The sequence below is a fragment of the Neofelis nebulosa genome, chromosome X, assembly GCF_028018385.1.
Source record: "Neofelis nebulosa isolate mNeoNeb1 chromosome X, mNeoNeb1.pri, whole genome shotgun sequence".
Taxonomy (NCBI): Eukaryota; Metazoa; Chordata; class Mammalia; order Carnivora; family Felidae; genus Neofelis; species Neofelis nebulosa.
This window is the reverse complement of record NC_080800.1, coordinates 126,573,111-126,596,277: the sequence shown is the minus strand read 5'-3', so window position 1 is coordinate 126,596,277 and position 23,167 is coordinate 126,573,111. Positions and strand designations below refer to the sequence as shown.

Below are 23,167 nucleotides of genomic sequence, written 5' to 3'. Positions count from 1 at the left end.
CCGGGGCCGGTGGCCATGGGTGGGAGCCGGAGGCGGCAGCGGCAGCGGCAGCGGCAGCGGCGGGCCCCGCGGGCGGGGAGGCGCGCGGCCCACGGCCCCTGACGGCCCCCGGCGGCCCGGCGCGCCCCCGCGCCTCCTGGGGGGCCGTCGCCCAGCAACGCCCGGCGCGCCCGCCCATCCCCCGCTGCCCTTTTTCTCCTGGCCGGGTGCGAGGGAGCATGCCCGCGCCCGGCCTCAGCCAGCCCAGTTAACCCGAGGGGCGTGGAGCCGCCCCTCCCTCGGGCCGTCCTCCCCTCCCCCGCTAGGCGGCCCGCCCCCTGCGCTAGGGTATGGCCCCCGGCCCCGGCCCGGGACCCGAGGTCCCGCACTCCGGCCAGTGAAAGGCGTTTTCCCGTTCCCGCCCTCCTTCCCCCGCCGGCCAGCACCATGGGATGTAATATGTGCGTGGTTCAGAAACCGGAGGAGCAGTACAAAGTGATGCTTCAGGTAGGGCGGCGGGGCCGCTGGGGCGGGGGGGCGTGGGCGCCACCTGGGGAAGAAGCTGGCCACAGACCTGGCTGGGGCTGGAGGGCTCGGAGAGGAAGAGGTAGGGAGCCATTCCCGCCCTCAGTTTCGGGGGCTGCTGGGTGTTGGCGCTCCGTGGGAACCGGTCACAGATGGGGGTGGGGGGGGAGAGCTGCGTGGGGATGGGGTGCAGGGCGCATCCTTCGGGCGCCCAGAGGGGACGTGAGCCCTGGATCCGGCTCGGCCCGGTTCGGGAAGTGGGGCTCGGCCCCGGGTCCGGCGCGCCTGCACCCCCGGGCCCGGGAGCCCGGAGGCGCGATGCCGCCGGCGCCGGCGCGGGATGGAGGTTGCATAGCAACGGGCTCCGTTCCCGACACACGCTGGCCCCGCTGGCCCCAGGGCGGAGGAGGGAGCCGGGCACCCGCGGCGCGGGGGGCGGCCGAATTCAGGTCCCCGCGGCCCAGCGGAGCAGGAGCCCGTGGGCGGTCTGGGTGCTTAGCCCGGCGCTCACTCTCCGGCCCGGCCCGGCCCGGCCCAAATGGTGGGTTCCCAGGCCCGGGGTGCCGCGGGCTCAGCGCGGGGTGCGCCCTGTGCGGGCGGCGGTGCCCGGCTGGCTCTTTGCCCTGCGGGGCCTCGGGCCCCGAGTCGCGGGCGGGGGCGGGGGCGGGGGGCGTGGACCGGCAGGTGCTCGGCGAGGAGGGAGGGGATACGCCCGGCCGCGGGCTCGGAACCCGAGCCCAGCCAGGTGGCCCGGAGCGGGGTTTCCTTGCCTGTGCGTGGCGTGACTTCGTGAGTGCGTGCCTGTGCCCCGTCTGTGTGTGCGCGGAGGCTCCTGCGGCCCCGCGCGTGTGTACTTTCTGTGTGCGCTCAGAGGGGTGTCTAGGGGAATGTCCCGGATGGAGGGGCCTGAGACGCACGCCCCGGGGCTGAGTGGAGGGAGTTCAAGGTCGGAGGGAGTCGGGACCCAGGGGCAGACCCGGCGCAGACAGGTATGCACTTCAACTCCGGCTTTACCGGTCAGGACTCGGGAGCGGGTGCTCGTCCGCGCGGTGTTGAACGCGGGAATGGGGTCTCTTGAGAGGAATAGGGGGAGCTGCTGTAAGCATCGGTGGGGAGCGGTTGGGGGGGGGAGATGGGGGCTGCCGCGGGAGCCCAGCTTTAGTGCTGTGAGCCTAGTTCTGGCCACTGCGAGCGGGAGGGGGCGGGACGGGGAACCTTGCTCGGTCCTGGCCACGCCACTCATTCAGTGTCTCAGGCCCTGTCTCCCGGGGCGCGCGCCGCCCTCCGCTTTTCCCGCTCGCCGCCCTTCGCCTTCTTTCTTCCTTTCTCGCCATCCGCCCCGGGCTGTTTCCTCTCGTCGTGTTCCCGCTGTTTGGAAATCTTGCTCGGCCATTGTCATTACCCGCTCGTGGAATCGGCTTCGGTAATAACTCGGGCCCGGACCGAAAGGCAGTCCCTTGGAATCCCAGTGGTGGGGCGCCGGGGCTGCCGGCGAAAGGTTGGGCAGCACTGGTTGGTCGGTGACACCGTGGGATCCCACCCTCACTGCTTCCTTTCTTGCAGTCATTCCACCGAAAGGCAAGCGACCCCAAGGCTGTGGGCTCTTCACTTCCTCAGAGAGGGATTGATGTAGTACTTCATTTAAGGCCGACCTCATGGGGGTTCGTGGAAAGCCGAGGGCCATCTGCGCAGCGTGACAGGCGTGAAATGAGCCGTGGTTGAGAGGGGACACGGAGGTGACCCTTCGGGCTCCCCCTGGCACTTGGGGGGAGGCTGCCACAGTTGAGGCTGGGACTGCCTTCAGGGGAGGCTCCATGTCGGAGGAGCGCTTGGGGTGAACCTGTGCAGCAAAGTTCAGAGCCAAGCTTTCCTTGAGAGAGAGGCCCCCGGGGCAAGTAGACCCCCAGGAGGAGAGCCCGTCGTGCCAGGTGTCCTCTGCAATTTCCTAGTCTGAGCTGCAGCCATCACAGACCAGTCTCTGGGGACACTGATCCCTTTTAAAACTCTTGAAGAAATTTGGACCGAGTCAGAGGCTGGATGTAGTTTTGGGGCACCTGGGCAGCTCACTCAGGTTAAACACCCAACTCTTGGTTTGGGCTCAGGTCATGATCTCACCGTTCTTGGGTTCCAGCCCCACGTCAGGCTCTGTGCTGACAGTGCAGAGCCTGCTTGGGATTCTCTCTCTGTCTCTCTGCTGCTCCCCTGCGCTCGCTCTTTTTCTCTCTCTGTCTCAGAATAAATAAATAAATAAACTTAAATTTTTTTTAAAAAACTCGGGACACCTGGGTGGCTCAGTCAGTTTTAGGCTCAGGTCATGATCTCGCTGTTTGTGAGTTCAAGCCTCACATAGGGCTCTTTGGGGACAGCTCAGAGCCTAGAGCCTGTTTCAGATTCTGTGTCTCCCTCTCTCTCTGCCCCTTGCCTGCTCAGTCTGTCTCTCGAAACTAAACATTAAAAAAATTTTTTAATTAAAAAAAATAAAGAGGAGACAAAAGAGGATTGAATACAAAGGATCTGGAAAACAGGGAAAACCATTCGTTGTCCCACAAGACCCCATTTCTCGGGGCTGGAGCCCCAGGCACAGCAGGGAGAGCGTTCCCTGGCCCAGTTGATCTTTTTCTCAGAGCAGAAAGGAACTTTTGTCCCCAAAGACCAGCCGGACCCCTTGCCTGTAGACATGGGTGCTCCTCTAGTGTCAGTGGCACTTCTCCCTGTCCAGGCTGTGTCTGTCTGTGGCCTCTGCACCGTATGAGACTAAGGGACCCCACTGGGGACACGGTGCAGCCCAGGGAAATGCACATACGTGCATACCTCTGCCACCCCGTCAAGAACCCCAAGTCTCTGTCCTAGCCTTGAGTTCCAGGTTCTTTGCTCCTGATGGCTCACATGCACAGAACAGACGACAGCTTTATTGAGGTATAATTCACATACCCTGGTAATAGGTGCAGTCGGCGGTTTTTACTATGTTCAGAGAGCTGTGCAACTGTCCCCACTACCTCATTCCGGAACATTGTCCTCGCCTTAAAAAGAAACCCTGTCTTCTTCTTTCTTCGTCCTTTTCTTTTTTTTTTTAAGTTTATTGATTTTGAAACAGGGGGGGTGGGGAGAATCCTAAGGGCTAATGGCGTGGAGCCCAACACAGGGCTTGATCCCACGAGATCTGACCCGATCCCATGAGATCCTGACCTGAGCCGAAATGAAGAGTCCGACGCTCAACCACCTGAGCCAGCCAGGTGCCCCAGAAACCCCGTCTTCTTAAGCAGTCATATATGCATTTAACCCAACGCCTCCCAGCCCCTGGCAACCACGAATCTACTTTGAACCATACGAACCATACACATACAGTCTTTGATTGTTTATGTGTGTGGCTTCTTAGATTTATCATGTTTTCTGTTAAAAAAATATTTTTTAAGTGCTCTCTACCCCCAATATAGGGCTGAAACTCACAACCCCGAGATCAAGAGTGCCCCTACCATGTTTTCAAGGTTCATTTATATTGTAGCCCAAATAAGTACTAAATTTCTGTTTTTACGTTTATTATTATTATTATTATTATTATTATTATTATTATTTTTATTTTTAGTAATATCTACACCCAACGTGGGGCTTGAACGCATGACCTGACATCAAGAGTCACACATGCTTCTGACCAAACCAGCCAGGCGCTCCCTAAATCTCTTTTTACTGCTGAATAACATGACAGTGTGACTGTAGCAAATAATATTTATCTGTTCATCCATTGATGTACATTGCGGTTGCTTCCACCTTTTCACTATTGTGAGTAATGCCGCTGTGAACATGGGTGTGCAAATATCTGTTTGAGTCCCTGCTTTTATTTTAAGTTTATTTATTTTGAGAGAGAGGGGAGGGCAGGGGAAGAGAAAGAGGGAGAGACAGAATCACAAGCAGGTTCTGCACTGTCAGCACAGAGCCCGATGCCGGGCTTGAACTCAAAAACCACGAGATCGTGACCTGAGCCACAATCCGGAGTCGGACGCTTCACGGACAGAGCCACCCGGTTGCCCGTTATTTCATTTTTTAAAAAGTTTAATTTTTGGTCCGACTTCAGCTCGGGTTTCGGAGTTGAAGACCCACGTCAGTCTCTGCGCTAGCGGCTTGGAGCCTGCTTGGGATTCTGTGTCTCCCTGTCTCTCTGCTCCTTCCCCATTCTCTCTCTCTCTCTCTCTCTCTCTCTCAAAAATCAATCAATCAATAAACAAATGTTAAAAAAAAGAGAGCACAGAGGTACTGGACCACTGTCTTCTAGCAAGCGGTGCTGCTGGCTGGAGTGGTGGTCATTAGGATGGACTCTGCGGGCGGCCTCCCTGGGGTCTACTCTTTAAAAAAAAAGATTTTAAGTAATCTCTATATCCAACGTAGGCCTCAAACCCACAACCCCAAGATCAAGAGTTGCACGCTCCTACCGACTGAGCCAGCTGGGCGCCCCGAGTCCCTGCTTTTAATTCTTTCAGGTCTATACCCTGAAATGGAGTTGCTGGGTCGGATGGTAATTCTGTTTAATTTTTTGAGGAGCTGTGGAACTCTTCAGCAGGGACAAGCCATTTTACATTCCTGCAGGAGTGGGAGAGGGTTCCAGTTTCTCCACATTCCCCCAACACGTGCATCTGATTATCACCATCCTACTGTCTGTGCGGTGGTATCACTGTGGGTTTGATTTGCATTTCCTGATGTCTAAGTGATGTGAAGTATCTTTTCGTGCGCTGTTGGCCACTTAGAGATTTTTTCTGGAGAAATGTCTGCCTTCATGCCAGTGCCACGCTGCTTTTTCTCTGGCCTTGTAAGTAAATTTTAAATTCAGCAAGTGTGAGTCCTCCATTTTTGTACCCTTCAAGACTGTTCTGATTGTTCTGGGTCCCTTCAGTTTGTATATGAATTTTAGGATCAGCTTGCCGCGTTCTGAAAAGAGGCCAGCGGAATTGAATTTGTAGATCAATTGTGGGTGGAGTATGACCCATGAACATGGGATGTCTTTCCACGTGGGTCTTCAGTTTCTTTCTTTTTTTTTTAATGTTTGTTTATTTTGAGAGAGAGGGGGAAAACATGAGCAAGGGAGGGGTAGAGAGAGAGGGAGAGAGAGAATCCCTAGCAGGCTCTGCGCTGTCAGCACAGAGCCCGACGTGTTCCCAAACTGGGCTCAGTCTCACGAATTTCGAGATCACGACCTGAGCTGAAATCAAGAGCCCTTTGCTCAACCCCTTCAACCAACTGAGCTACCCAGCTGCCCTGGTTCTTCAGTTTCTTTAAACAGTGTCTTACACTTTTGTTACATTTATTCCTGAGTATTTTATTCTTTGTGATGCTTTTATAAGTAGAATTGTTTTCTTTTTCTTTCTTTTTTTTAAGTTTGTTTTTCTTTTTTAGTAGTCTCTCCACCCAACATGGGACTCAGACTCACAATCTCGAGACCAAGGCACGCTCTTCTGACTGACTCAAGCCAGGCACCCCTGGAATTGTTTTATTTATTTATTTATATTAAAAAAATTTTTTTTAATGTTTATTTATTTATTTATTTATTTATTTTTTTAACATTTATTTATTTTTGAGACAGAGAGAGACAGAGCATGAGCAGGGGAGGGTCAGAGAGAGAGGGAGACACAGAATCGGAAACAGGCTCCAGGCTCTGAGCGGTCAGCACAGAGCACGACGCGGGGCTCGAACTCACAGACCGTGAGATCCTGACCTGAGCTGAAGTCGGCCGCTTAACCGACTGAGCCACCCAGGTGCCCCAATGTTTATTTATTTTTGAGACAGAGTGCGAGTGGGGGAGGGGCAGAGAGAGAGAGGGAGACACAGAATTCGAAACAGGCTCCAGGCTCCTAGCTGTCAGCACAGAGCCCGATGCGGGGCTCGAACCCACGAACCGTGAGATCATGACCTGAGCTGAAGTCGGACGCTTAACCGATTGAGCCACCCGGGCGCCCCTGGAATTGTTTTCTTAATTTCTTTTTCATTGTTCTCACTGGCACTGTATCGAAATACAGTTGATTTTTAGATATTGATCCTGTATTCTGCAACCTTACTGAATTCATTTATTAGCTCTAATTGTTTTTTAGTGGATTCTTCAGGATTTTCTATATGTAGGATTATGTCATGGGCAAATAGAGATAGTTTTACATCTGCCTTTCCAATCTGGATGCCTTTTATTTCTTTCTTGCCTCTTTGCTCTGGCTAGGATCTCGAGTACCATATTGAATAGACTGGTGAGAGCAGACATCCTTGCCTTGCTCCTGATCTAACAGGAGAAGCTTCCAGTCTTTCACCAGTGAGTATAAAATTAGCTGTAGGTCTTTCACAGATGCTCTTTATCAAGTCAAGGAGGTTCCCTTTTATTCCTAGTTTGAGTGTTTTTATCATGAAGAGTTGTTAGATTTTGTCAAATGCTTTTGCAGTGGCTATTGAGATGCTCACTGCTCGGGCCCCTTATTCTACCGCTGTGGCCTGCCATGAGCACCGGCCACGAGCACCAGCCACAAGCACCTGCCACAAACGCACTAAATGTGGCATGTCAGAGCCCTACTTCTATTTCTGTCATCTTCTTGTCTTCCACTTAACCGAGCAGGGGTGTTGGGGTGCGGGCGGGGGTGGGGGCGGGGATGCGACGTACTGACAAGCTTGAAAATGTAGAAAGATCCTGCGGTCTTGCCCCTTGAGTTAGGAAGAGGAAGGATCCAGGTTGCAGACGGTGGAAGGTGGGGAGGGAGAGCATCAGCACCAAGGCACACAGTGCCTTCTGAGAGCCCTTCCTGGAGCCCTTCCTGCTGGGGGCCTGCGTCCTGCCCTCTGGCACCTGGACTGCTTTGTCAGGGATCTAATCAAGCCCATCTTTGTCGCCCCGCCCCCCCCCCCCCCCCCGCCCCTGTCACCCCAGTCTTCCATACCTTGGTTCCCCCGCCCCCTGCCACCATCACCGTCTTGCTGGCAGGTGCATAGGAGACCCTCTGTGACAAAGGAAACTGGCTTCCCGGCCTACTCCGCCCACTCCCTGCCAGGCCTGGCCACAGCTCCACTCTTCTCTCAGTCTGGGGGCCCAGTGCCTCACCACCACCACCTTCCGCCCTCTGTCCACATTCAGAGACGTCAAACACCAGCCTGAAGGTCTTTCCTCCAGCACCTGCTTGCTGAGCCAGCCACCGTTCTGTGTGCTGAGGATCCACAGACCCCTCTCTCCCTACCCCCGGGCCTTTTCACAAGGGGAGAGGCTGGCCACGAGCAAGAGGCGACGGTTGGGGGAGAGAAGGGCCCACGGGGCTGCGGGGGCCATGGGGAGGGCAGTGGGCTCACGCCTGTCCCCTCTTTCCATCTTCCTCCACCCTGCACGGCGGCTCTCCTCGCCCTGACATGCTCCCTCCCCCTTGAGTGGGGGCGTCCTGTGATCCCGACTGGGCTGTGTCCTTGCACACCGCCTGTCCTGGAGTGGGCCCTCTGGGAATAATTGTGCAGTCCGTGAACGGGGCATTGAAGTCCAACAGCCATGATCTGCATAGCGTCACCATGTTTTACCATTGTCTCAAATGTTTTATTATATATTTACACGTATATTTAAATGTTTATGTATTTATATATATATATTTTAAAGCTTATTTATTTATTTTTTTTAATTTTTTTTTTTTTTTTTTTTTTTTTTTTGGGACAGAGAGAGACAGAGCATGAACGGGGGAGGGGCAGAGAGAGAGGGAGACACAGAATCGGAAACAGGCTCCAGGCTCCGAGCCATCAGCCCAGAGCCTGACGCGGGGCTCGAACTCACGGACCGCGAGATCGTGACCTGGCTGAAGTCGGACGCTTAACCGACTGCGCCACCCAGGCGCCCCAAGCTTATTTATTTATTTAGAGAGGGACAGAGACAGTGTGAGTGGGGGAGGGGCAGAGAGAGAGGAAAAGAGAGGCTCCCAGGCAGGCTCTGTGCCGACAGCACAGAACCCGATGCGAGGTTCATACTCATGAACTGTGAGGTCGTGACCCGAGCCAAAGCCAATGCTTAACCAACAGCCACCCGGGCACCCCTGTCTCAAAATCTTTAAATGCCTTTCCTGTCTTCCTTCCTTCCCTCAGTTCCAAGGACTGTCTGAGCCGTTGATGGAAAATCCTAGAAAATGCAAACTAATCTGCAGTTACAGAAAGCACATCAGCATTTGCAGGGATGGGCAGAAGGGAGGGATGACAAAGGGACACGAGGACACTTCAGCATGATGGAAATGGTCACTGTCTTGATTGTGATGATGGTTTCGTGAGTGTATGTTTACAAAACTTTAAACTGTATGCTCCAAATATGTGCATTTCATCATATGGCAAGGACACCTCAGTAAAGCTTTAAAAACAAGAAATGCGGGTAACACACACTCACCAAAGGAAAAAGCACTTAGCCCAGCAGGGGCACCCGGTGGGGGTGGGCGGGTCTTTCCTTCCTTCTACTTTAGGGTCCCCACCAGGGAAGAACAGGCCATGTGGGAATAAAGAGTTCCCGCCTCCCAAGGTCATTGCCGTGGGGACATCACCCACCTTTGCTGAGCTGCACCAGTTCCCCTGGGATCTCATTTGGCCCGGGTTGGAATTGTTGCCATCAGGCCATTCGGTTGGTGGTGAAGGCAGCTGGATGGAGACAGCCTCACTCATGGACATGACACTGTTAATGTCCAGTGACAGAAGAATGTTCACTATTATTTTCTAATTGGGGTTTCTCTAATGGGAAAGAAGGCGGGGGGACACAGGAAGAGGAGCCCTGAGTTGTGAAGAAGTGTAAGGCATGAGACGAGTTAGGAGCCAAAGGAGAAAACTGAGAAGCTGGGGCTCAGGGGCTGGTTTTGGGCTGTGGCAGGCATGTCCCCTCTTTGTAGTGCAATCTGCCTCTTGCTTGCTGTGAGCAGTGGAAATGAAGGGCACCTCATAAAGAATATCCTTTCGATTACTGCTAGACTTGGATCATGCCCTTGGACCAGTCAGGTGAGCCCAGAGGTGGGTGGGTGGATGTTTTCAGTTGTGGTGAGCTTACACCCAAAGCTTGATCTTGACGATGACCTCAGGAATTGCTTCGTGTTTTCACACAGGCTGCATGGGGTATCCTCCCTTCCCAGCACCCGAGAGGCCTGCTCGCAGCTAGAAGGGCACAGGAGCCAGGGCCGATGGTCAGATTACAGCAGACCCTGGGTGGCCACCACCCATCTGCTCAGCAGCTTTCGGGTGGGAAGGGGTGAGAGGGAAGGAGAGACCCTTTGAACCATCTACCTGGTGTTTGAACCCCATTCAGGTGTGCGCGCGCATCCTTACCGGTTCCTCGAGAGGGCGTCCTGGGCCAGTGCAACGCCACCGCAAGGCCCTTGTTGAAATGCAGACTCTGATTAAACAGGTCTGGGGCCTGAGATTCCGCGTTTCTCACAGGTGCTCAGGCGATGTCCATGCTGCTGGTGCTTGGACCGACCACAGCAAGTAGCAAGGACTTCCGGAAGAAATGGGGTAAATCAGTGAGGCCCTGAATCACACCAGCGCCACCTTACAATGTGATTGTTATAAACAAGAGGCAGGGCATCACCTTAGACCTACCAAACCAATTCCCAGGGGTCATTGCCCAACTGAGGTCCCCAGGGACATCGTCTACTTTTCTGTGCTGGGTGCAACTAACCAATCCTCCTCTCCCATCCACCCTTACCAACGTGCAGACAGCTGACGTGGACACCCACACGTACACCGAACTACCAAACTATGAAGGCTTCTGGGAGGAAGCCCCCACCCATGCTTCCTTTTCTTTCTTTCTCCTGCCCCTGGGCAAGAAGGGGTGGGCACGATTATGGGGTTGGCTGTCATGGTTTGTCCAGGCAGCCACGACCGGGGGCCTGCTAGTTGCTGGGCCACTGACATCATGATGGAGCGTAATGCCGTGTCCCCGTTGGAATACAAACTAAGGCCTTTTTTTTTTCAGCCACTGATGCAATTCGTTTAGGCAAGGATCATCCTTGGATGGTGAAACCATTACATAAAGGTGGTCAGGGAACAAGATAGTCGTAGGGTCTCAAGGCATTACCCCAGGTTTCTTGTAAATTTGGAAGGGAAAAGGAGAGAACTGGCAGCCACGACCTTGACCACGTGATTAAACTAAATCAAGCCTCCCCAACAATAGGACAGCCTGATCCAGTACCTCCTGATGCTGTTGGTGGGGAGGGGGTAGAACCCAGCACTTTGTCAAAGCAGTTAAGCTGAATGTAACGAGGGCAGATCCAGACTCTGGGGCTTTGTGCAAGGCAGCTGCCCTGCACTCTTCCAAGAGGTCAATGTCATGAAATTAAAACAACAACAACAACACAGAGTGGATAGATTGTTCTGGATTAAAAGATACTAGACACACAACAACCAAATGTAACGTGTGTGGCCTTGATTGGATCCTGGGTCCAGAAAGAAAAACAAGCTTTAAAGGCATTAGTGGTACAATTGGAGAGATGTGGGAGCAGCTGATGATTGGGTCGTGCTAAATCCATGAGCATATTAAGGGTGTTGTGGTTTCTCCTGGAATGGGAGCATTGGTGTTGGCACCTCCTTTGCAAAACGTGTGTGTAGAAAGGAGAGAGCAGGTGTCACAGTGTGCACTCTGGGGGCCAGCTGCCTGAAGGGAATGCAGGAATCCGCTGTCAGATGTTGCGAGGGTCCTGTGGATTGACAAATTTCAAACTCCAGAGTTGGGAAAATAGGAACGAGGACTTGTGCTGGGCCATTGAAAAGAGAAGTGTGCAGACAGCCTGCCCTTGGCTCAGGCCTCCTTTCTCTGGCTTCTCTTCCCGCCCCCCCCCCCCACGCTTTGTGTGGAGCTCGGTGTGGGGGTCCCCGTGACACTTCTCTGGGCCCGGGAAGCCAGAGACACAGGTACACCCAGGGTATACCCTTGGGCACTCGGGTCAGCCAACCTAGAACCATTGATCAGGACTCAGGGCCCCAGGGCAGGGGGCAACTTCCGGCTTCTGCTCCCCCCTGGCCCATTTCTTAATCCGCAGGTGGGGTTGGCGGAGTCCTCACGTAGCAGCCTACGGCCCCACTAGAAATTTATGTAGTTAACCCCCTACTCCCCGCGTTACCAAGAGTGGGAGGGGCCTTTCGCAGGCCTCGCGGGGGTCGCAGGCCCCGCCGGACACACAGGCCAGCGCTCCTTTCTCAGCCCCCTCCGCCCTCCTGCCTCCTCCTCGCCTTGCCCAGAGATGTCGGATCCCAGCACTTGGGATATGGCGAGGAACCCCCCACCGCGAGCCCCCGCACCGCTGCGCCAGGCTCCCTAGGTCAGGGCCTGGGGACTGGCTCCGGCTGTGGGTGGGGGGGTCGGGGTGTCGGAGGACCCGCGGCCCGCGCGGGAGGCGAGCGTGCCACCCTCCCCGCGGGCCCGCCACCGCCACCGCCACCGCCGCCCTCTTTGTCTGCGGCTCCGCGCCCGGGGGGCGGGGCGAGCGCGCCTGGGCCCCGTCCTCCGCCGCCCGGGGCGTCGCAGCCGGGGGCGGGGCGGGGCTGAGCCCTCCCCCCCCGCGCGCGCGCGCGCGCCCCCCCCCCCCCCCCATGCCCTGCGGCGGCCGATCGGTCGGCCCGCTTCCCGCGCAGCCCTCGCCCGCCCCCGTGGCCTCCTTGCCTACTCCCGGCGGCCCCCACCCCTTCTCGAGGTCCGGTCCCCGCAGTCTTTCCCCCCACCCCCACCCCGCCGTCCTGGGCAGGAAGTTTCCCCCGTGCGAACCTCCCGTGGGCGTTCAGACCGCTCCGGTGTCTCGCCTGGTAAAATGCAAAGGCAGCGTTCTCCCGCAGCCCCCGGCCACTCCCATCCCATTCTTTGCAAAAGTTTCCAAAGGCTGAGTCTCTACGGGCCGAGCTTCGCCCCCCACCCCCACTCCCCAGCCAGCTGGGTACCCCCCTCTGCGGCGGTCCACCTCTTAACAAATGCAAATGCCAACGGTCAGTCCTTTCCTCCTCGTCGTTCTGTCCTGCTCTGATTCCCCCCTCCTCTCTGGCTGACCCGTAAACTCTGGGTCTCTCTCCACCCGCTCATGGTCCTCCATGGGCCTCTTCCCTTGTCTAGGTTCAATCCCTCGTGGTCTCCTCCATCTCATGGTTTTATTTTATTTTATTAAATTCTTTTTTATTTTTAAGTAATGTCTGGGCCCAATGTAGGGCTCGAACCCACAACTCTGAGATCAGGAGTCACATCCTCTACCGACTGCGCCAGCCAGGCGCCCCGTCTCATTTTAAATCAAGAACATTCCCTAGTTGAATTCGTTAACAGTGGTCACATGACAACCGGTTTGGTGGCTTGGGTTTGGGACACATGTAGGTGGAATGGGGCAATGGGGATGTCTGCATGTTTCAGGAGCTTCACATCAGAGACGAAAATTTTCCATTAGTAAAACATGCCCACCTCCTGTGTTTACACCAATCCCTGCATCCTCCCCAGGGGTCCTCACTTCTGTGGCCTCTGTGGATCTAGGCGGCAGTCTTATATTTTTATTGTGGAAAAAAATATGACATAAGATTTACCGTGAGTGCCATGTATACATTCACAGTGTTGTGCAACCATCCCCACTGTTTATTTCCAGAACACGTCCACCGTGGGAACTTCATACCCATGAAACAGGCACTCCCATTCTCCCCTCCCCGAGCCCCCTGCAACCACTCATCTGCTTTGTGCAGATGAGTGTGATTTCCACTCATCTGGAATCATACAGTATGTGCCCTTTTGTGCCTCTCCCTTTGTTCCCCTCACTGGACTGTTCCCATCCATGTCGTAGCAGGTATCAGGACTTCATCCCTTTATGTGGTCGAATGACCCGCTTGTGTGGGTGTTACTGCACTGTGTTTATCCATCTGTTGGTAGACATTTAGGGTGCTTCCAAATTTTGGTGATTATGAATAGTGCTGCTCTGAACATTTGTGTACGAGTTTTTGTTTGGATGCCTGTTTTCCATTCTTGTGGGATTGCTGGGTCATATGGTAACTCTAGACTTTTCCACATGCACTGCCCCATTTTACATTCCCACAAGCAATGTGTGAGAGTTTCATTTCTCCACATCCTCATCAACATTTCTTTTCCATTGTTTTTTTAGATCTTATTTTTTAATTTTTTTAAAGTAATCTCCACATCCAATGTGGCACTCGAACTCATGACCCCGAGATCAAGAGTCGCATGCTCTTCCGACTGGGCCAGCCAGGCGCCCCTCTTTTCCATTTTTTAATTCCACCTACCCCTAGTGGGGCGGGTGAGGCTGTATGCTCTAGATATGCCCTTTCCTGATGATGGGTGATGTCAGGCACTCTCTCTTGTGCTTGCTGGGTGTCCTTCCTCCCACCCTGTCCCTTGTCCCGAGCCCAGCAGCAGGTCCTGGCAGTCCCCATCTCCACTGCCACCTCCATGTCAGGCCAAGCTATCGTTATCTCTGGTCTGGGCCACTGTGGTTGCCTGCTGGTCTTTCCCCTGCCGCCACTTGGTCCCCTGCTCCGTGCTCCTCACGGAGGCCATGGCCATGGCCGGCCTCTCCTGTGTGTGCGCGTTATTCTCTGGGAGCACCAAGGGCTTAGTGATGCCTGGAATGTTCTTCAAAGTCCCTCCCGTGGCCGCCTCCTTGTCATCATTCAGGTCTTGTGCCAGTATCCCCAGGGAGACCGTCCCCACTTCAGCAGTTTCTCCCACATAACTCAGTGGGATGAGTTATGCAGCCCGATTGCTGGTTTCTTGCCTGGGTTCTGCCCTGGGGCACCAGCCTCCCCTGCCCCAAGGGATCACGTCTGTCTCATTCATGGCTGTTCTTCCAGTCCTCCCAGTGTTCTGATGAGTGTTAGTCTGGGGAAGGCTGTGGGCCTGCCGCGCTCGGGAACACATGCCCTCTTCCTTCCAGTGGTTCCCAGCTGACTGAGGACACAGAGGGTCATTTGTGCACCCATAACCCTGTGCTGAGCTCATCTCCTGGGCTGTCTGCCACGGAGCTCCTGACATGCGCTTTGCCCCCTTCCCCTCCCAACGTCTTCCCACAGCCTGAAGCAGTCAGCTTCTGGAAGGGTGCCCTGGGGCAGAGGGGAGCCCTCCCTGCTGCCTGGGCCCCTTCTCCGCTGTCCCTCTGCTTCCTGGAGAAGCCACTTGGAGACAGCGCAGGTTTGGGCCTGGAGTCCCTTGTCTTCAGCCCCCTGGGAACGAGAGAATGCAGTGGGCAGTGGCCCAGTCGCCCAGACCCACCTCCATACAGCCTCTGACGCCCCACTCCCCTTCCTTGCTCACTCCCAACACCCCTGATTGCCAGAAAGTTCTTCCCACCCCCACCAAAACTCCCTCCTGACTCTCCTTTATTTTTATTTTATTTATTTACTTTTTAATTTACAACCAAGGTAGCATATAGTGCAATAATGATTTCAGGAGTAGCATCCAGTGATGCATGCCCTACATGTAACACCCAGTGCTCATCTCAACAAGTGTCCTCCTTAATGCCCCTTGCCCAATAAGCCCATCCCCACACCCATGATCTCTCCAGCAAACCCTCAATTTGTTCTCTATTTTTTTTTTAAAGTTTTATTTATTTTTGAGACAGGGAGAGACAGAGCATGAACGGGAGAGGGTCAGAGAGAGGGAGACACAGAATCTGAAACAGGCTCCGGGCTCTGAGCTGTCAGCACAGAGCCTGACGCAGGGCTCGAACTCACGGACCACGAGATCATGATCTGAGGTCGGCCACTTAAACGACTGAGCCACCCAGGCGCCCCAGTTTGTTCTCTATTTTTAATAGTCTCTTGTGTTTTGTCCCCTCCATGTTTTTATATTATTTGTTTCCCTTCCCTTATGTTCGTCTGCTTTGTCTCTTAAAGTCCTCATATGAGTAAAGTCATATGATATTTGTCTTTCTCTGACTGACTAGTTTCACTTAGCATAATACCCTCCAGTTCCATCCACGTAGTTGCAAATGGCAAGATTTCATTCTTTTTGATTGCCGAGTAATACTCCCTTGTCTATATAGACCACATCTTCTTTATCCATTCATCCATCGATGGACATTTAGGCTCTTTCCGTACTTTGGCTATTGTTGATAGTGTTGCTATAAACATGGGGGTGCATGTGTCTCTTCGAAACAGCACACCTGTATCCATTGGATAAATGCCTAGTAGTGCAATTGCTGGGTCGTAGGGTAGTTCTATTTTTAGTTTTTTGAGGAACCTCCATACTGTTTTCCAGAGTGGCTGCACCAGCTTGCATTCCCACCAACAATGCAAAAGAGATCCCCTTTCTCCTCATCCTTGCCAACATCTGTTGTTGCCTGAGTTGTCAATGTTAGCCATTCTGACAGGTGTCAGGGGGTATCTCCTGGTGGTTTTGATGTGTATTTCCCTGATGATGAGTGATGTTGAGCATTTTTTCATGTGTCGGCCATCTGGATGTCTTCTTTGGAGAAGTGTCTATTCATGTCTTTTGCCCATTTCTTCATTGGATTCTTTGTTTTTTGGGTGTTGAGTTTGATAAGTTCTTTATAGATTTTGGATACTAACCCTTTATCTGATATGTCGTTTGCAAATATCATCTCCCATTCTGTCAGTTGCCTTTTAGTTTTGCTGATTGTTTCCTTTGTTGTGCAGAAGCTTTTCATTTTGATGAGGTCCCAGTAGTTCATTTTTGCTTTGGTTTCCCTTGCCTCCGGAGACGTGTTGAGTAAGAAGTTGCTGCGGCCCAGGTCAAAGAGGTTCTTGCCTGCTTTCTCCTCGAGGATTTTGATGGCTTCCTGTCTTACATTGAGGCCTTTCATTCATTTTGAGTTTATTTTTGTGTCTGGTGTAAGAAAGTGGTCCAGGTTCATTCTTCTGCACGTCGCTGTCCAGTTTTCCCAGCACCACTTGCTGAAGAGACTGTCTTTATTCCATTGGATATTTGTTCCTGCTTTGTCAAAGATGAGTTGGCCATACGTTTGTGGGTCCATTTCTGGGTTCTCTATTCTGTTCCACTGATCTGAGTGTTCTTATGCCAGTACCATACTGTCTTGATGATTACAGCTTTGTAATACAGCTTGAAGTCCAGGATTGTGATGCTTCCAGCTTTGGTTTTCTTTTTCAAGATTGCTTTGGCTATTTGGGGTCTTTTCTGGTTCCATACAAAGTTTAGAAGTGTGTGTTCTAGCTCTGTGAAGAATGCTGGTGTTATTTTGATAGGGATTGCATTGAATATGTAGATTGCTGTGGGTAGTATTGACATTTTTAACAATATTTGTTCTTCCTATCCAGGAGCATGGAATCTTTTTCCATTTTTTTGTGTCTTCTTCAGTTTCTTTCATGAGCTTTCTATAGTTTTCAGGATATAGATTTTTCACCTTTGGTTAGGTTTATTTCTAGGTATTTTATGTTTTTGGTGCAGTTGTAAATGGGATCAATTCCTTGATTTCTCTTTCTGTTGCGTCATTATTGGTGTATAGGAATGCAATTGATTTCTGTGCATTGATTTTTCTATCCTGTGACTTTGCTGAATTCATGGATCAGTTCTAGCAGTTTTTTTGGTGGAATCTTTTGGGTTTTCCATACAGAGTATCATGTCCCCTGTGAAGAGTGAAAGTTTGAATTCCTCCTGGCCGATTTGGATGCTTTTTATTCCTTTGTGTTTTCTGATTGCTGAGGCTAGGCCTTCTAGTACTATAGTTGAATAACAGTGACGAGAGTGGACATCCCTGTGGTGTTCCTGACCTTAGGGGGAAAGCTCTCACTTTTTCCCTATTGAGGAGATATTAGCCATAGGTCTTTCGTATATGGCTTTTATGATCTCGAGGTATGATCATTCTCTCCCTATTTTCTTGAGGGTTTTTATGAAGAAAGGATGCTGTATTTTGTCAAATGCTTTCTCTGCATCTATTGAGAGGATCAAGATCACATGATCTTGTCCTTTTATTGATGTGATGAATCACATTGATTGATTTGCAGATATTGAACCAGCCCTGCATCCCAGGTATAAATCCCACTTGGTTGTGGTGAATAATTCTTTTAATATGTTGTTGGATCTGGTTGGCTAGTATCTTGTTGAGGATTTTTGCATACGTGTTCATCAGGGAAATTGGTCTATAGTTCTCCTTTTTAGTGGGGTCTTTGGTTTTGGAATCAAGATAATGCTGGCTTCATAGAATGAGTTTGGAAGTTTTCCCTCCATTTCTATTTTTTGTAACAGCTTCAAAAGAATAGGTGTTTACTCTTCTTTAAATGTTTGGTAGAATTCCCCTGGACAGCCATCTGGCCCTGGTCTCTGATTTCTTGGGAGATTTTTGGTTACTGACTCAATTTCTTTACTGGTTATGCCGACCCTCCTTTAAAGCCTGGGTTGTGGTAGGTCCCTGCCCTAGTCACGTCTTGTCTCCTCACCCCACTACCTGACTGGTTACCCCAAGCCTGTCCACCCTCTGGTGGGGAGGGGTCCCACCCCTGCCACCTGGCTTGCATTGAGGGGCCGGGGTGGGCATTGTGGGTGGGATGGGCACGGGCTCCTTCTGAAGGCAGACCTTGGGGGCCTGTCTGCTCTGCCTCCCTGCCTCTTGGCTGGTGCTTACGGAATCAGTGCTCTCTCCCAACCCCAGGGCCCTCCTGTCATCTTCTGCTGAGACACTGGGACCCACACCTTGGTCACCCACAGAACACCTTCCGTAAATCCCACCTTAGAGGGAGCCAGTAAGGAGCAGACAGAGGGGGCTGGGCCAGGGGAATGGGGGGGGGTGTCTGCTCAGTCCTGTCCTGTCCCCCTAGTTAGCCTCTTTTTTTTTAATTTTCAAAAATGTTTTATTTATTCTTGAGAGAAAGAGAGACAGAGCATGAATGAGGGAGGGGCACAGCGAGAGAAGGACACAGAATCTGAAGCAGGCTTCAGGCTCTGAGCTGTCAGCACAGAGCCCGATGCGGGGCTCGAACTCACAAACCATCAGATTGTGACCTAAGCCGAAGTCGGACGCTCAACCGACTGAGCCACCCAGGCACCCCCCGCCCCTAGTTAGCCTCTTGAGGCTAACTGGCCAGCCCCGTGGTCAGGCCCATCTGTCTTCCGGAGCCCATTTCCCAGTGGCCCCTGTGGTGGGCGTGGGGCCCTCTTGGCCGCTTCGTCTAGGGGGTGGGTGGCTGTGATCCATCCCCCCCAACCTGGGCCCACAGCCCAAGGGCCCCCCGGGGCCTCCTTCACTCCCTCTGGGACTCCAGGCACCTGGAAGCCACCTCTTCCTTTTGTGGGACACCCAGGCAGGGCAATGAAGGCAGTAGAGGGACAAAGGAGTGTCTCCTGAGCCTCGTCGGATCGGGTGTGGATGTGGAGTGTGATGTAACTTCATTACCACCACTCTCCTTTAATCGGCACCCAAGGGGCTGGAGCCTGGAGGCTGCAGTCCCCGCTCGGGCTGTCCAGGAGCCAGGAGCACAAACCAGAGCCTGCCACCGAGTCTGGAGCCGGGGGGAAACTGAGGAAAGCTCGGAACATATCACAGGCCACATTGTTTCTGTATGTTTTCTCTCTGATTATAAAGGTGATGTTCATCGGAGAAAGTACTATAAAAAACAAAAGAGAGAAGAAGAATCCCCTGTAAATCCATCTCCAAGATACAACCACTGCTAACGCTTTTCTATTTTTGTGAATTTCCTGATAGTCTTTAAAGAAAGTATCGTGTAACGTTGAACCCATTCGCACATACGCACGTACGAGTGAAAACTCAGCCTGCCTCTGTCCGAGCTGGGCTGCCTCCTACTCACTGAGACCCTTGCTCCCAGAATTGGGGTCACACTGCCTTAAGCAGATCTTTTTGCTTAATATTTTATCGTGAGAATTTTCCAGCCACGTTCTTTTTATTTATTTTTTTTTTTTGAAGTTTATAAGCATTTTTTCCCCCAAAAACAGTATAGGCATGTTCTATACAGTTTGGGAAAAGGGGGAAAAAATCTCAGATTTCCCTCGCACAGTGTTTTTATATATTCTTTCTCAGCCTTTGTCCATAAACAGATATTTTATAAGATAGGCCTCAGAGTTCCCATGTCATTTTATATCTTTTTTTGAGAAACAGGCTTGCTGTTGGCAGACTGCGGTAGGGCAGCCGTATGCTTCAGTGAGGTCGACACTTCATACCAAAGATCGTTGTAAAGGTTTTGCCACTAAAACGAATTTTGGTACCTCAATAAGTTCAGTATAGAATGACCTCAGGGCCCGGCAGTTGCACTCCTAGGCATACACCCCAAAGATCTGAAAACAGGGACTCAGATGAAAAGTCGCACACAGGGGTGCATGGCAGCACTGTTTGCAGTGGCCCCAAAGTGGAAACAACCCAGTGTCTGCTGACGGATGAACGGGCCAGCGAAATGTGGTCCCTGCATTTGGGGGACTAGTAGGGAATGTTCAGCCGTAGACAGAATGGAGTGCCGATGCCTCCTGCAGCCTCGCGGGAACCTATAAACCGTGCTAAGGACATTGTTCACTTGCATTTATGTGTGGACAGAAAAGAGAGCGGTAGGGGCTGGGGTGAATGTGGAGACAAGGGGCAGGGGGTCACCTTCCGGGGGGATGAAAATGTGCCAGAACGAGATACAGGCTGTGGTTGCAGAAAAATGTGAATGAGCTAAGTGCCACTGAAGTGTATACCTAAAAACTTGTTTTAGTTTATTTAGTTTTGAGAGACAGAGAGAGAGAGAGAGAGAGAGCAGGAGAGGGGCACAGAGAGAGAGGGAGAGAGAGAATCCCAAGCAGGCTCCACACTGTCAGCACAGAGCCCGATGCGGGACTCGCACTCAGGAGCTGTGAGATCATGACCTCAGCCAAAGTCAAGAGTTGGACGCTTAACCGACTGACTGCCCCCCGCCCAGGCACCTGTGAAGTGCACCCTTTAAAATGGTAAAAATGATAAATGTTATGTTAGGTATATTTTACAGGAACACAAAAAACTATGCTGCTCTGCACAGCCTTGTAATTCACGTGCTGTTATTATCATTTAGGATCTACTACTTAGAGATGATTTATTGGATCAAAGGGGAAATGATGAACATTTTCAAGATTCTTTAGAGTTATTAACAAATTTCTCCAGAAAGTTTCCCCTTTTAACAGCAGGTGAGATTCAGACAGAGTGTGTGACTGGGCGACAGGGTCAGCCAGGATGAGGGAACCCTTAGTGCCGTGGGGTCTGCGAGGGGCCACTGCCCTTGGGACCTGTGGAGCCGGGGCTTGCCAGGTGCTTTGGTGTCTGGGGACCCGGGGCAGCGAGTGCTCTCCCAGTGTGTAAACGGGAACTGGGCCATGTGCCAGGAGAGTGTGAGGGCCGCCTGGGCCACATTAGAGCAACGGGGCGCGCCTCCAAGGCTTCGATCCCCTCTCCCCACCGTGGAAGTGGAGTGACTTCCAGCTCAGCGTTGGGTTGGAGCGGCAGGTCTCTGGCCAACCCGCCTGGGCCCATCTCGGCAGTGGGGACCGGCTCCGTGTGTGCGGAGTCCTCAAGCAGGGAGCACCGAGTCGCTCTCCCGAGGGGCAGTGCTTGACGATCCGCTGGCTTTGCGAGCGCACCGTGACACCAGCAGGATTGGCAGTCAGGGGGGCCGTTGAGGTGGGCTTCGGGCGTGTGTGGGTGTTGCAAGACGAAGTGGATTTCTTCTGGATTGTTCCAAAGGCGGGAGGTTTGTACTTGATGAAGGCAGCATCTTCTAATAGACTTTCTGACAACGAGCGTGTCCAGCAAGCACCGCTCTCCCCGGATCGGAAGTGACATCGCCAGTATGATCCTAATTGTGGATTCCCTCTGGATAGAAGGCTCCCTGGCCTGGTGGGAGAGACAGACGTAGAAGCAGAGCTGAGGGCCACCTCGGAGGCTCGGGTGGGGCCCCTCGGGGCCTGGCTTCCCCTCCGAGCTGTGGATGAGGACGTCTCGCCTGCCCGTGGGGAGTCGAGTCACAGGCCTGTCAGGCCACGTCCACATGCTGAGTCTCCTCTTTGTCCCGGGGTGTTCGTTGGGCCTTTCGTGGCGCCCTCAGCATGTGTCTGCTTGCCAGCGAGTGTGACTCTTCGGCCAGGGATGGATGCACCTGGCACCTGTCCTTGCCTGGGTGTGGGTGACAGGAGGGGGCCAGGCAGTGATGAGCGGCTAACAGGGGGGAGGAAAGAAGGATGTGTGAGGCAGGGGACGGAGGAGACCGAATGATAGAGGCTCACCCAGCTTAAGCAGGGACATGGCGGGGGAGGGAGGGGAGGAGGAGACCCTCTGGAAGGAGAAGGGGATTCAACACAGGGTCAAAACCCGCCCCCCTACCACCGAGCACTAGCGCCCACCCACACGCACCACCCACTCCCACTCCCCACCCACAAAGGCCACCCTCACGCACGCTCTACCCACACCCCTATGCCCGTTCCCACCCACCCACACTCACATGCCCCCAGCCCTCACCCCTGCCACCCTCATGGGCACCTACCTCCCACGTCCCCCCCAACCGCTGCTTGTATAGAAAGGACGGGCTTTCTTCCACGGTGGCCCGAGATGCCCCGGCACTGGGCCCCCGCTTCCTCTGCTTCCCACTCGACGCGCTTGTGCGAGCACTCTGAACACAGCCTGGCACAGTCGCCCTTCGGCAAACCGGAGCCGCTCTCTATTCCTGCTTTGTGGCTATTTGCAGTAACAGCCGTCAGGCCACCCAGCCCAGAAAGCTCCATGGCCCCAAGCCCCCCAGTGTCGCCCTCCAAGTAGGTGATGGCATCGTGAGCTGCCCAGCAGGCCTCCCTGCCCCCGGCTGCCCCTCCACACGCAACCGATTTGAAATATTTCTCAAGTACAGAAAAGCATACAGCCGTCCGACCTCGCTTTTGGCCTGTTGGCCTCAGCGTCTCTCCCCTAAAAAGGCAGGTCCGAAGCCGCCTGCGCACACCCATCCCTGACCCCATTCTATTCCTTCCCTTGTGGACAGATTTGGGTTTGTCATCCTGATGCCCGTTTTCTCCTACTGATACCCTTAATGAGCACAAGTGTTTCCATACGCCACACGCACGAGCGAGCCCGATTCTTTGATCGATCCTACCCACGGCACATCCTTGGGCTGTTTCCCCGCATTGGCCATTGTGACACGATGCTGCTGACACCCCAGCGGCCAGAAGGGGCATCTTCCCAAATGCTTATGGCTTGCTTCGGGCTCCCTCTTCCGTGAGTGTTGGTTTTCCTGTTGAGTTGTTTGCATTTTCTTATTGTTTTGTTGGAAATCTTCTGTGTTTTGTTGGAAATCTCCTTACAGAAGATAGGATAGTCCTTTATCGGTTCTATGCTTGTAAGGATCTTCTCACAGCCGATCTTCTCTTTTCACCGTGCTTATGTCCTTTGTTCAAATTTGTGTCTTTTCCATTCTTGCTTGTCTGTTTTGTAATCTTAAGAATTGCTTTTCTGTTGCAACACCATTGACATTGGTCTCTCGCCTCCAAGGTAGGCGATTTTGCTTTGTCCATTTAGGACTTTGATCCATTTTGGATCGCCTGTCGGGGGCTTGGAGTGTGGGCAGCAGGGGAGGAGCGGGAGTGAGTCCCAGGTGTCTCCGTGGGGACAGTCTCTGGCATGTGTGCACGTTTGCGTGTGACCCGAGGAGGGGAATCTGAGGGCAAGCCGGCCTGGTTTCGGACAATGTTGAGGCTGGTGTGCACGACTTTAACTCGAGATGGCAGGACGAGGGCAGGGCTCAAGGCAGGACGAGG

At 53.1% G+C, this 23,167-nt stretch overlaps 1 protein-coding gene across 3 annotated transcripts in view; it reads left to right on the top strand.

Moving 5' to 3' along the window:
- Positions 1-378: 378 nt before the first annotated feature.
- PDZD4 (PDZ domain containing 4) overlaps positions 379-23,167 on the top strand; it is a 32,717-nt gene continuing 9,928 nt past the window's right edge. For all 3 annotated transcript variants that reach the window (XM_058712967.1, XM_058712966.1, XM_058712965.1), the window contains exon 1: positions 379-486. In XM_058712967.1, coding sequence (XP_058568950.1) covers positions 427-486 — 60 coding nt within the window. In that variant the 5' untranslated portion in view covers positions 379-426. The remainder of the gene's footprint in view (positions 487-23,167) is intronic.